This window comes from Sapajus apella, unplaced genomic scaffold, assembly GCF_009761245.1.
Source record: "Sapajus apella isolate SASKATOON/1434 unplaced genomic scaffold, GSC_monkey_1.0 scaffold4, whole genome shotgun sequence".
Classification (NCBI taxonomy): Eukaryota; Metazoa; Chordata; class Mammalia; order Primates; family Cebidae; genus Sapajus; species Sapajus apella.
In genome coordinates this window covers 37388211-37402779 of record NW_022436944.1, presented here as the reverse complement: position 1 = coordinate 37402779, position 14569 = coordinate 37388211, and the positions used below count along the sequence as shown (strand labels likewise).

The following is a 14569-nucleotide window of genomic DNA, read 5'->3' as shown; positions in this document are numbered from 1 at the left end:
GCAAATTAAAGAGTGGTGATATCAATAATGGAAAGTGAATAAACAAATGAAAACTCTCACTCACAGATAGTGGAGTGTAAATTGGTATACATTGGTACAACACTTTAAAGGGCAATTTCGTGATATCTATTAAAATTTGAAATGTGCATATCCATGACCCAGCAGATATATTTTTCTTGGTGTTCACCCCAGAAAAAAAAATACTCATGTGGCTCCAATGAGACAGTTTCATTGTATATTATTTATAACCATGACAAAATACAAATGACCTAAATGTTCATTGACCAGGGAACGGCTAATAACTGTGGCATATCCATATTATGTAAAATTATTTCAAAGTTAAAAGAAATTGGGTAGATCTATATGCTGACATTAGAAATTTCTGAATAACTGGGTGTGGTGGTATACCCCCATAGTCCCAGCTACTCAGAGGCTGAGGTGGGAGGATCACTTGAGCCCGGGAGTTCCAGGTGAGCCTGGGCAACATAGCAAGACTACATTTCTAAAAATGAAAAAACATAGCTACCTATAAATGTAGATATTTCTGAGTCATACTGTTGGAGGAAAAAAATTAAGTTACATACATTTTAATACCATTTTTGTTCAAGAACATATACCCCAACATAATATATATTCCCTCTATATGCCCTTTAAGTATAAATACATAGTATAAGCATACATTTTCTACAAGTATATATATATATATGACTTATTATATGAATATAATTTCTCTATTACAAATATAATAAAAATACCACATACTTTCTGTTAGTATCAATATGTTCTATAAGCTCAAATACCAAATGTTCTATATGTGCATAAAAGGAAACATCTAGAAAAATATCTGAAAGGATTTACACCAAACTACGAATCTCCGAGGATGGATCTGGGATGTAGAACTGTTGGTTAAAGGTAACTTAAGCCTACCTTAATGTTTTAAATCTTTTAAAGAAAGGGACACATATTACGTATTACTCATATCGTCAAAAATGGATAAGAAACAAAAAATTAACATACAATAAAATTATGGAAATGGAGGCGAGAGTGATTAGGGATGAGAAAAGGAAGTAGAGTGAGTTCTGTAAGTCTTTTAGGCCAACTACACCAGGGACAGCATGCCTCTGTGACCTGTACGTACCCTGCAGATGAGTTCCTAGAACTAGAAAGTCTGAAGTAACTGGAAAACCACAAAAAGTGGAAGAATGATCAACCCCTGTAGCGTCTAATTAACTTTGAGACACTCTTCTATTGTTCCTTATTCTCACCTCAGTTGATAAGGCAACTGGACTTTGGAACTGACCTTAATGAACCTCGTGACTCCAGACCCTAAGACCCCCTCCCAGCTTGCAAAAGGCACCCTGAACTGTAACTTCTGTAACTTTCCACTGCCTACCCCAAACCTATAAAACCAACTCCTATCCCACCACCCTGTGTTGACTCTCTTTTCGGACTCAGCCTACTTGTACTCTGGTGAATAAACAGCCTTGTTGCTCACACAAAGCCCGTTTAGGGGGTCTCTTCATTCAGAGCACACATTTAACAAGTTATACCACCTTTTTCTTTTTCTCTTTGCTTCCTCCACAAGTATTCAACAGCTTCTACTTCTCTGATTTGCAAGGGTTTGCTCAGTAGTGATGCCTCTTAATGCAGAAGAAGCAATATATGTATGAGTAGGGACTCATTGGTATAAAGATAAGATTGATTCCAACATTTGAAGAAAGTACTGAAAGGTTTGTTAACAGGCAAAATTCAGAAAGAAATGTGGAAATTTTATTTTTGTTAAGCAGATAGGTTTCTCAAGGGCCAATTGTTTTGGAGCAATTAACTAGTGTAGGTTGGTGTCTTAGCCTGCTCAGACTGCTATAATAAAAGCAATACTCTATAAAACACCAGTACGGAAACACGATTTATCAAGTTTGTCGCTACTTTGTAACAAGGATTGCCTTTCCTCTAGTTTCCAATAACACGTTCCTCACATCAGAGCTACCTTTACAGTCCATATTTCTACCAATCCATTCACAACTACTTAGGTACTCTCTAAGAAGAGTCAAGGATTCTCTACATCTCTCCTTTTCTCCTGCTGAGCCCTCATCAGAATTGCCCTTTATGGCCTGGTCTGTTCACAGCAAGGTAGGATTTTTCTAGGATACATGTCAAAACTCTTCCAGCCTCTACCCATTACTCAGTTCCAAAGCTGATTCCATAGTTTTATGCACTTATTATAGCAGCATCCCTCTCCAGTACCAACTTTCTTATCTGTTAAGGCTCTTATAATAAAAATAACTTAAGCTGGGTGGCTTAGAAACAACAGAAATTTGTATCTTACACTTCTAGAGACTGGCAAGTCCAAGATCAGGGTGTCAGCATGGTGAGATTCTGGTAATGACCCTTATCTGGGGTACAGACTGCCAATTTCTTGCTGTATTCTTACATGGTGGAAGGAGTGACTCAGCTCCCTCAGTCCTGTTTTATAAGAGGATCAATCCCATTCATGAAAGCTCTGCCCTCCTGACCTAATCATCTCCCAAAGCCTCCACTTCCTAATACCATCACCTCAGGGATTAGGGTGTCAACACATGAATTGGCAAGGGGTTGGGAACAGGGGGCAAACAAACAGACCATGCTGTTTTTTGGGGTTTAGATTTGGGGTTTTGCTTCTTTATTTAGCTACTCTCATGGGAACAAGAAATGTAATACATAACTTTGTCCCACTATTTTAGTCCTTTCTTCCTCCATGTAGTTTGCTAATATAGCATAATGGTTGAGAACTTAGACTTTAAAGTCTGACTGGGTTTAAAGCACAGCTCCGATACTTACCAACTATGATCTCAGGCAAGTTATACAACCTCCATGTACCTCTGCTTCCTTCTCTCTAAAACTGGGCTAATAATAGCACCTACTATTGTTATGAGGATTAGATGAACTAGTAGAAGTAAAGTGATTAGAATAATGCCTGGTACTTAGTAAGCACCATATCAGTATTAGTGCCTAGTGTTAATATTATTACTTTTAACAAGTTAATCATTTTTCAGTTAAATATTTAGGCAAGGATCATGAGGCCATCGTGAAGATTATGTCAGTTTGCTTCAGACCAACCCCAAAATTCAGACCACCTGCTTAGGAGATTTAAGTTTTAAATGAATAAAGTACTATTGCAGGTACTAGGGTTAAAGGTGAATAAGTAGGGCTTAAGCAACATTACTCAGTTGATAGACATCTCTGCAAGTATGCACAAGTGTACAGATGTATGTTGCTATCCTGGACCACATGACTACAGGCCCAATAGAAGATGAGGCACCATACCTTGAGATTTAAATGGAATTGGTTTAAACATCTGCTTACATGCAATGGGAATAGCACATCTATCTTGCTGGGAATACTGAGCTTATGATTTTTGCTTTTCAGGCAACTTTTGACTATAAGCTACTGTTCCTGATAAATTATTTCATCCATGGATCATCTTGCTGTGGATCAGCAAGCTGTCTCCGTTCCATGTTGCGAGGGAGAGTGCCCTTGACACTCCTCACAAAACACCACTGACATAAGGCATTTGTGTGTGTACTGAAAGCTTACCAAAAGTTGGATGCAATAGCAGGACATTATGCTACATAACCACAGCAAAGTGTCATAAATTTTTTAGCTGCTAACCTTTTTAAAAGCAGTTTGGCTGACCTCACTCATCACCTAATGTAGTCAGGATGTTTTGTTGCAAGCAATAGTCACGGAAGTTTTGGCTGATTTAAGCAGGAAAAGAACTTATTAAAATTTATTGGGTAACTAGCTCACAGAATCTCAAAATGAACTGAAGAGCCAGGTTGTCTCCAGGAATGACGCACAAAATCATGCTGCAGAACTCGTCCAGTGAAGAAACCTCTGCTGTCACCACTGAGCACTGAGTTACATCACGGCTTGCACAACTGACAGTAGTGGCCACTGCATGACTGCTGCTGCTGTTGATACTCTTCTCCAGAAAGCATTCTCCGCAGTACCTTCTTTATGGCATCACTAGTCCCCTATTCAAAATTTAGGATGGGTGCATCTCATTGATGTTGTGTAGGTCGCATGCCCAAGCTGTAGCTGCAAGAAAGGCTAGGAAAGTAGACTCTGTATTTGTAAGGTGAAGGATTCTCAAATCCAGGGAGGCAAGTTGTTTCTGACAAGTGCTCTCTACGGCAGTGTTTCTTGACCTTCAATGTGCATATGAGCCACTTGGAGAACTTGTTGAAATGCAGATTCTGATTCAGTAGGTTTGGGGTGGGGCCTGACATTCTTCAGCACCTAACGTGATGTGAAGCTGCTGATCTGAGGATCACACTTTAAGTAGCGAGGCTCTATAGCACCAATTTTCAAATTTGGCTGCATATTGGATTAACTAGAGAAACATTTCTTTAAAAAAAAATACTGACTTATGAGCCTTGCCCTCAGCTGATTTAATTGGTTTGGGGTGAGGCACAGGCATATAAATTTTTTAAAGCTCCCCAGATGATTCTAATGTACTCAGATACCTTTCACTACAGGCTCCCACTTCTTGTCACTTGGCAAGGTTTTTTGTTTTTTGTTTTGTTTTTGTTTTTAAGACAGAGTCTCACTGTGTCACCCAGGCTGGAATGCAGTGGGGTGATCCTGGCTCACTGCAACCTCCACCTCCCAGGCTCCAATGATCCTCCCACTTCAGCCTCCAGAGGAGCAGGGACCACAGGTGCACACTGCCACATCCAGCTAATTGTCTGTGTTTTTGGTAGAGATGGGGTTTTGCCACGTTGCCCAGACTGATCTCAAACTCCTGAACTCAGGCAATGCGTTGGCCTCAGCCTCCCAAAGTGTGGGGATTACAGGCGTGAGCCAACATGCAGACCTGCAATGTTATTCCTTTTCTCCAGCTTCCAGGACTTCCACTTTCCCTGCCTTGCTTGGTTTCTCCCTTTGTAATTTGATTTCTCTCATTTATTATGCAGAACAATTTGAAACTCTACTCTTTAGTCCGTAGGGCCTAACTTTGCATATCTAAAGCTCTATAGAGTTCTGCTAATCCAGTGTTTCCCAAAACTATGTTACCCATTGCCCTGGGAGAGTGTGATATGAAGTGATGCATAAACAAACATTGTTTTAAATTCAAATCATTCTGTATTTATTTTAATGTAATTGCTAAAAAATGTAGCTAAAACAGTAAGTCTAGTCTTACAAATATTGTTTAGGACAACAAGAAGTTAATTTTAAAAACAGGTAAATGATAATAGAGCCAGGGGCAGATAAAATCAAAATCATGCAAATGGTTTGCGAGTGAGTGAAGTTGAAGTGTGCCTATACAAACGTAGCCTTCTTTCCAAAGCCATAGGCTTTAGGAGCACAGAAGTGACAGAGGTGTCCAAAGACACCAGCGTTTTTTCTTCTTCCTCACCCCCCCAATATAGGAAGCAATAGAGAGATTTATTTCTGAACTGATACGAATTATGCCACTAATCTTAAAATGGATAGTCGGTTTTGATCTTAAATAAAATTTTATTAACAGATTTCATAAAATTTTTTTGAAAATTCATGATCTAAAGAAAAATAAATTATAAGAATCACTTAGGAAATGTAAAATACAAATAATGTTTAATTCCTTAACTAGCTAATCTTTAACAAGAAAATGGATAAAACTGTTTAGAATCAGTAAGAGCTAATACACAAATCCAGAAAGTCTTAAAACTCCTAAGCAGGAGAAATTTTTAAAAATTCCACACTTAGTCACATCATTGTGAAAGTTCAGAACACCAAAGAAAAATTGATCTTAATCAACAACAAGACTGACAGCAGGTTTCTCAGGAGCAATAGAAACTAGAAGATAACAGATTAATATGCTCAATATTGTGAGGGGAAAGATACTTGTAAACCTAGAATTATATATTCAGTTGAATTATCATGAAACAACAGGGCAAAATCACAATATTTCAGGTGGAAAAAAACCCAAGGGTTTACCATATCATACTGTCACTCAAAGAAATTCTAAAGAATTTGCTACAGGCACAAGGAAAATGATCCAGAAGGAAGATCTGAGATATGCAAAGAAATGGTAAGCAAAATGTTGTTACACATGTGGGTGGATCTAAAAAACGATGTCTAATTTATATGATGAAATCAGGATAGAACTAAAATAGTGAATAACTTATAAACGGAGAGAGGAGAGGGTACGTAGAGCTAAAACATCTTAAAGGTCTTTGCATTATTCAAGAGGAGAGTAAAGCTATTTGTCAGCTTTATATTTTAGGTTTACATTTTAAAATATTAAAACAATCACAGTGGCTCTCATCTGTAATCCCAGCACTTTGGGAGGTAGAAGTGGGCAGATCATGAGGTCAACAGATCGAGACCATTCTGGTCAACACAGTGAAACTCTGTCTCTATTAAAAATACAAAAACTAGTTGGGCGTGGTGGCTCATGCCTGTAGTCGCAGCTAGTTGGAGGCTGAGGCAGGAGAATCACCTGAACCCAAGAGGCAGAGGTTGCAGTAAGCGGAGATTGCACCACTGCACCCCAGCCTGGCAACAGAGAAAGACTCCATCACACACACACACAAAAAAATACACATACATATATATACACACACACACAGAGAGAGAGAGAGGGCATTATAAATTGAGGAAAAAATGTGAGAAAAAGAAAAAAACACAGATATACACAATCCAAAAGAAGCTTCTTCTGTAAGTTTTTGACATCTTAACTTTTTGTATGCCATTCTTACTCAAGGTAAGTAGTGTTTTATAATTTTTTTACTGTAAGCTTATCATTAAAGGGTCATTTTCTTATAAGAATAGCTTTCAGCCTAGGTTGTAGAAGCATTCGTCCAAGTCAGTTTTATGTCTGCTTCTGCCAGGCATTCTAGATCCCCCATATCTAGGCTCTGCTTAGGCAAGAGAGAGGGTGATGGTGTAGGAGGATCTATTTCTTGGCTTGGGGATTCCAATAATATGTGTTATAGATTTAACCTCCAAACTTTGGTGAAATAAAGGCCTAGGGTTTCAAAATTTAATCAGAGTTAAATATATATTTTCTTCATCCAGAGATGGGACAAGTTTCCTCATCTGCTTATCCATGGGTGTTTTACATTTTTCCTACTCCAGTCTTTTCCCCAAGGATTTTAGGGACAATGGCTTTTTGCGGAGTACTCACCTCCAGCCCCTAAATATCCAGACCTCAAGTTAGAGAGAGTAACAATACTTCGCCCACAACTAGGATGACCAATTGTTCTTAGGGACATAGGAATTTCTCAGTGCTAAAACCAGTTAAGTCCTAGGCAAACTAGTATGACTGGCTGCCCTACAGCCCAGCCCCTATATTCTGGGCAGGAGAAGAATCAGTTGAACAAGTCATTGCTCTGGTTTTCAGTTTATTTTTGGTATTTGGAATTTCCCCTCTTTTCTTATGGTATTAGCTGCATATTGAAAATACAATGTTATTATTTTTTATCCCGCATTACTACCTGCTAGTAATGGAAGTCCATTACTTTGCCAGCTCAAAAAGTAACATTTTACGGCTGTCAGTACAGAACTTAAGTTGGCGGATAAGGGTCATAGCTACTTAGCCCTGTAGGAAGGAGTGGTTCCCAAAGTTAGGTGATTGGCTCCATCACCTGCCCTACAGGTCGCTCCTGCTCTGGGCTCTTGCTCGGACCTTGAGAATGTTCTAGAATTCTCCAGGAAGGCGTAGCTTCTCCCTGTAAGGCCTAGAAGGTGAATTCTCCCATTAAAATGTAAGATCCCTGAGCAAAGAGATATTCTTTTACTCTGTTCACTGCTGCATCTGCAGTACCTGGTAATCACAGGAAATCTTTAACTGTTTCCTTGAAAGAACGAACATCCTGAATGTCAAACTGGCATTTCCTCCCATCCAACCCCTTCTGTCTCAAACTTGACAGAAAGGAGTCCAAGTTTCTGGCCTATTGAAACTTCCGTTTTCCACAGACTTCCTTCTATTTATTTCTGCAGGCATTTAAAAACATTTTGAGGTGGGTGTGAAGCTAACAGTGATTGGACTGACCCTGTGCCTTCGAGAAGCCATTTTGAAACTATAGCCTAGACACATTAGATTATCATTTTTTAAAACTGTACCATATATTTCAGTATGCATGCTTATTTCAAAGGTTTTTTAAGGGCATTTTGGAGGTGATGTGCGTGTTTGTGGGTCTGCTTGTTCACGTGAGGGCGGCGCCAGCCTGGGACCGAAACACTGGCCCTACGCACACACACACACGCACACGCCCTGCCCTGCGTACCCTACGTACACGCAGCGTGGGCGCCGTCGGCCCCCCCCTCCCCCCCGCTCGCAGAGGGACGGGGCCGCTGCCACCCATTGGCTGAGGCCGATACCACGCGCCCCGATACCCGGCGCAGGAGCCACCTCCCCGCTCCCCACAGACCACGCCTCAGTCCGCCTGCGCTCCTTAGCCTGACGGACCACCTTTTGGGGCTCCTCAGCCTTATCACCTGCCTTTGCTTCGCCTTCCACCTCTGCATTTGGTTCCTTTGACCACTCGAAGCCGCGCAGCGGGTTCCAGCGGACCTCACAGCAACCCGAGAAGTGGTGCGTGAAGCACAGCCTCCGCTCCTCCTCGAGCTTGTCGGGAACTACTGCCTGCCGCCATCATGGTGAGTTGAGGGGGAGGTCTGAGGGGCAAGGTCGGCGGGGTTTTCACCGGTGGGTGAAACCCGGCTTTGCGGAGGTGGAAAGCAAAGCCACCCCGGCTTTTCTGTTTGTTTAGGGGGCACCCGTCTGGACGCACCACGAGTGGTGGCCTGCAGGGTGGGGACAGGCGGCCTGGAGGCGGTGCGGCCTACACGGAGAGTGACGCGCTGAGGTGGCGGGACGCCGAGAGTGGCGTGGTGGGGTGGGTCCGGGGGACGCCGCCCACTGCTTCTCAGGCCACGTGCAAGGGCCTCGGCTTTAATGTGGTACCCATTTCCCGCCCTGCCGGCCGAAGTTTGGGGTGCGGGTTCCCCACCCCCACACGTCCCTACCCCTCCCCCACCCCCTCACGGCCCCATCCCGCCAGCCTCACTTCCGGTGCTCTCCGCGTGGCTCTTTCAAGATGGCGGCAGGCGTGCTGAGGGACTTGTCTCCTTGGACTCCGAAGGCGGGAGCTTCCTCAGGAAGTGGTTCCCTCCCGGTCCTTGTATGGGGTGGTGTGGGCGGGGTTTGTGGGGGCCGCAGTGGGGGGGTATGGGGCGTCCTTAAGGCGCAGCTGCTAGCCGAGCGGAGCTGGGCCCGAAGTGCCTCTGGTCGCTTCGCGCCTTCCAGCTTCTGGGGTCTTGCTGATGGTGGCTCCCTCGTGTAGCGGCGACAGGCACAACTCGCCTGACGCCATCTTTGTGACACGAGGTGGGCCTCAGTCGCCATTGAGAATTTTAGAATTTTTATACTCGGGGCACAGTTTTTTTCCTCTCTGCATAAACCAGGAATCCTGACAAAAATGTGCATTTGGTAGATGGTGTTAGGTATACGGTTCTATGAATTTGGTAAATGCTCAGCGTTGTTTCAGTGCCACCACGGTAAATGCTCAGCGTTGTTTCAGTGCCACCACGAGACGCGGCTTTGAACACACTGACCAACCAGTGAGTCACGAACGCGCATATTACATGCTCTGTGTGTGTGTGTCTGCATTGGCAATTCTCAGGCTCTTCATTTTTAGAGATAAAGGGAGGAAATTTATACACAGTTTTTATTAGCATGTATAAATATTAAAATGAACATATAGTAACAAACATGTGTAATAATTGTGCAACATGTAGTTATACTAATAAATCACCTTGAGTTATAAGTAATAATTTACAATACTTTTTTGTAGGAGGTAAAGAGAAGAAATGCTAATAGTTTCCTTGGGATTTCTAATTATAAAAGTAGCATGTTTACTCATTTGAAAACAATCACTATAAGAAAATAGCAATCCATCTTAATCCCAACACTTACAAGCACAGTTAAATTTTGATATAGATATGCCCTTCCAGATTATTTTTATGCAGGAATAGCATATAGATGGGCCACCTGTTACAAAAGTTACACTGTGCTGCATAATAGTTTTACAGCTTGCATCTTTCAATTGATGTGGGCATTATTCCGAAGGTAACTTTTCAATATATCATGCTAAAAATTATACTTTTATTACCAAATTCCCTTATGATGAATACTTTTTCAATATTAAAACAATATTATCGCTGACCGGGCGCGGTGGCTCACACCAAAGTGATGGGAGGCTGAGGCCAGCGGATCACTTGAAGTCGGGAGTTTGAGACCAGCCTGGCTAACATGGTGAAACCCCGTCTCTACTAGAACAAAAAAGCCGGGTGTGGTGGCGTGCACCTGTAATCCCAGCTACTCGGGAGGCTGAGGCAGGAGAATCACTTGAACTTGGGAAGCAGAGGTTGCCGTGAGCTGAGATGGTGCCACTGTACTCTAGCCTAGACAACAGAGACTCAGTCTAAAAAAAAAAAAAAATGCTATGAATATCCTAGTGTAAATATTTTGGCACACTTGTACTCTTCCTTGAGATGAATTGCTGTAAGTGGAATTGCTGGGTGAAAGCCCTTTGCCCCTTTTATAAGAATTTTAAATTACGCTCCTCGTTAGTATAGTGGTGAGTATCCTTGCCTATCCAATTTTGATACAACTGTTCCAAGGTACTCTTGGTAAAGTGTCTATCAGTATTTTCCCACTATTGGCATACTCTTTTCCACACTTTCCAATAAAAGGTATTAGGATTTTTTAAATTGTCAACCTAATAGCTGGAAAATATTTCAGTATATTGTGCACTTTTTAAAATAATGAAGTTGATCATCGATCATTAGCTTTTTAAATTTCTTTTTAAATTTTTCTTATTGATTCATCTCTGCATTAATATTCACCTTTGTCAAATACATAGTGGAAAATAGCATTAAGGAGGTGCACTAACCTTATTCCTAATTTCAATGGAGATTAGTATTTCACTTAAAACTTAATAATAGGGTAGAATTAGATTGATAGAAAATAAGATCCCTCTATTTCTATTTTATTTGCATTTTTAAAAAATTTAAAAATGAATGCTGTATTCTATCAAATGCTTTTTGAGTGATGAAGTAATGCATCTTGTGAATGAACTATTACATTCCCAATATAAGTTATACTTAATGATAGCATATTCTTTATATATTGCTGGAATTTTGCATTTGTGTTGAGGGCAGGGATGGATGATCTTGATGAGGCTTTGTTACTTTGTGCTGTTAGCAATAAGATTATAAAATGCATATAGAAATATTTTTTCCTCAATATTGGAGAAAAGTGTTTGAATTTAATATTCTCTTCTGTGTCTTCCACCGTTATTTCTGGGTCTGGTGAGCGTGTGCGCCTTTCTCTGACACACACATACACCCAAGTTACCCGTTTCTTTATAAGTTGAAAAACTGCCAGGGAAACTCAGCCAGGTGTCACTGGGTGTTCTCAAGATTGTTTTGTAAAAACTTAAATTTCTTTACACGTTCGCCGTGTTGATTTCCAAATTTATTCCGATAGAGTTTATGCATAGCATTCTTTTATAATGGGTGGTCATAACCCGTTTTTCAGGTCTCATACATACTTTGCTTGCTTTTTCTTGCCTAGTTTTGCCAGGATTGTTTACTGCTTGAATTTCATCCTCCCCACCCCTACTTCCCAAGAATCTACTCTTGGATTTACTTAGTTTTGATTCTGATTTTAAAAAATTTTTATTTATTATTTATTTATTTGTTTGTTTATTTTGAGAGAGTCTTGCTCTGTTGCCAGGCGCCAGGCTGGAGTGCAGTGGTGCGATTTCGGCTCACTGCAACTTCCGCCTTGATTCTGATTTTCATGTCATATTTTCTTAATTTTAGTATTCTCTTTATTCACTCCCTCCTGTTGCTGTGAATGTAACTTTGATAACAACAAATTATAGGCTTTTTCCTGGTTAGTTTATATAAATTTCAGTTCGCTTACATGTACGTATAGTAAATGAATTAGATAATACTGTCAAAGGAGCTGGTATCCCAGGAGTTTAAATAATGATTTTTTTTTCCAGCTTTTAGCTGTTTTTGTCACTTGGTTGTCCATATATAACAAGGAACATATTTGCTATAAATAGCCATGACAGTTGTGTATATGATGGTCTTTGAGGCTCACCCCTGTTTATTCCAACATTTCTCGTTTCATAATTTACCAACTCACTTGAAAGTATGAAGGTGGTACTTTAATTCAGTTTGTTTTCAGGATACTATTGACTGTTAAGATGGTACTTAAACTTTTGCTTATTCTAAGCATTCATTTATATTTTTGGCCATAGTTTAAAACTAACCAAAGGTTGTTCATTGATTGTGGATTTATATATATTATAATTATGTGTAAAAACTAGGAATTTTAACAATCCCTGCTAATCAAGCTATGGTAAAAATGAAGTACATTGCTTACTTTGTTAGCTTTGAGCGCCACCTGCTGGCTGAAGACTAGGTCATAATGATGACCTCCTTAATTTAAGATGTTACACTATTAAAATGATTCAACCAATTTTATATTTACGATTCCATTTAAGCAGGTAGCCAGTTTGTAAGATCCAAGCCAAAGTAAGACTTCCTATAATATCAAATGCCTTTTTTTCTCTTTATCAAACTACTGTTGTCTCAAGTATCCGTTTTACTCTTGTATAGAGTGTGAGAATTGGAAGAGACACCAGAGGTCTTTTCCAGCCATTCATTTTCAAGCAAGGAAACTGAGGTCCTGAAAAGACTTACTTTACTAAACAATGGAAGTAAGTTTTTTTCCAAACAATAATTTTCCTGTTCAATTCTTGCAGCACTGTCACAAGGTTTCTTAACCACACTGTGTTCAGATTTTGGACCAAATAATTCTTTGTTGTAGAAGACTGTCTCTGCATTGTAGGATGTGCGGTAGTATCCCTGGCTTTCAGCACACCAGATGCTAGGAATACACCTCAGTTGTGACAGCCAATCTCTAAACATTGCTAAATGCAGGTGGGGCTCAAAAGTCTTCCCCAGTTGAGAATCAATGCATTATCATAACCTCTTATCTGACACAGTTTTCTGCCAGATGTTACAGTTCTAAATTAAAATACATCCAAACACTGTGGTGCAGAGACAAAACTGTATACGTAGCTTGTTTGTCAAATAAAAACATATCCAAAGTTCATCCACAAATCAAAGGGGAATTAGAAAGGAGAAAAGAAACTCCCCAAGAATTTCAGAATTTCTTTTGTTTTATTCTGTTTGGGATTTTTGAATGAACTGAGAAGGGATTGGCAAATTGTCTATAGGGAAGGGAAATTTAATCAGGCTCTAAATAGTTAAATATATGCAGCTTGTGTCATATATTCTAATTTAGAAAAACATGTTTAGAAAGGAAAAACTTTAGAAATTGTTTTTAAATTTTTCTTTCACATCTTTGTCATGAAATAGCACTATTAAAGAACTAGGAATTTAGTAACACACCCAAAATAGCAAATATAAGCACAAATGAATAGAGAAAAGCAGTAAACTCACCTTTAGTTTATTTGGCAATTCAGATTTCGTCTCTAATAAAGCTGTGTAGAGTTAGTAACTTCTAGTATCTAATTAACAAAGCAGGAACTCTACTTATTAATTTCTATAAAATTACTGTGCTTTTTAAAAAGATGTACATTCCCTTTTGCCTTTGCTTTTCTTTCAAACAGGTATACGTGTAATAGCTTTCTCTTTTGCAGCCTTTTTTAGTTCTTTTATAATCAACAGGCATTTAACATGAGTTTTACATTAATGATGTGCCATAGTTTCCTGATGTTTCAATTAGTTCTTAATTATTAAAAGTATCTTTAAAATATGTCAGCTAAAATAGCAAAGCCAAAAAAGAAACTTTAAAAAAAGCTACTGAAAATAAAATAACAGGACACTAACTTATATTGGCATACCACTTTAAACTTTACAAAACGAATTCACAGATGTTATCTCATTTCATTCTCAAAGCAATTTGCCCAGAGATACACAGCTGGCAAGTAAGTGGTTATAAGCTACTTACCTGTAAGGGACATAAACCTAGATCTCCTGACCAAATTAATCTTTGTTTCACTATGCCATATTGCTTCTCCAATGTATATATTACTTGTAAATTCTAATTCCGAAAGTGTTATTTTACATTAGCCTAAAGTCTGCTGTGGAAAGAATAAAGACAGTTATGATCAGAATCCAGAAAAATAATGAATTACATGTATATGTTTATGTATCTGAAAATAAAAATGGTATCATTTATATCTGTCAGCCCACTGTGAAAATTAGAATTATCAGTGAGACTGATTTGGTGTTACTCAGGAAGAAAAATGTTATTTCAAAAGATGCTTTGAACACGCTAGCATTAGGGAAGAGGATTATAACCCTTTTTTTAGAAGGAGCTGTGACATGTGAGCAAATAATGTTTCCATGATCCATTTCCAAAGTAAAGCAGGCATACTAACACAGGGAGTGTTAAAATTGTAAAAATTCATGTTAATTTTGGTGAAAAAGGCAAAGCAAGGCAAATTGGTTTAAAACTTTGAGGCTTATTTTCTTTTTGATGTGGCTTCTTGGG

At 39.5% G+C, this 14569-nt stretch overlaps 1 protein-coding gene across 2 annotated transcripts in view; it reads left to right on the top strand.

The window, feature by feature from the left end:
- The first annotated feature begins 8328 nt into the window (after positions 1–8328).
- The window catches only part of DAZL (deleted in azoospermia like), an 18194-nt gene continuing 11953 nt past the window's right edge, over positions 8329–14569 (top strand). Inside the window, exon 1 of one of the 2 annotated variants that reach the window (XM_032267315.1) lies at positions 8329–8625. In XM_032267315.1, coding sequence (XP_032123206.1) covers positions 8623–8625 — 3 coding nt within the window. In that variant the 5' untranslated portion in view covers positions 8329–8622. Of the gene's footprint in view, positions 8626–9284; positions 9356–14569 lie in introns of those variants that run through there. The other variant, XM_032267324.1, reaches the window with a different exon arrangement.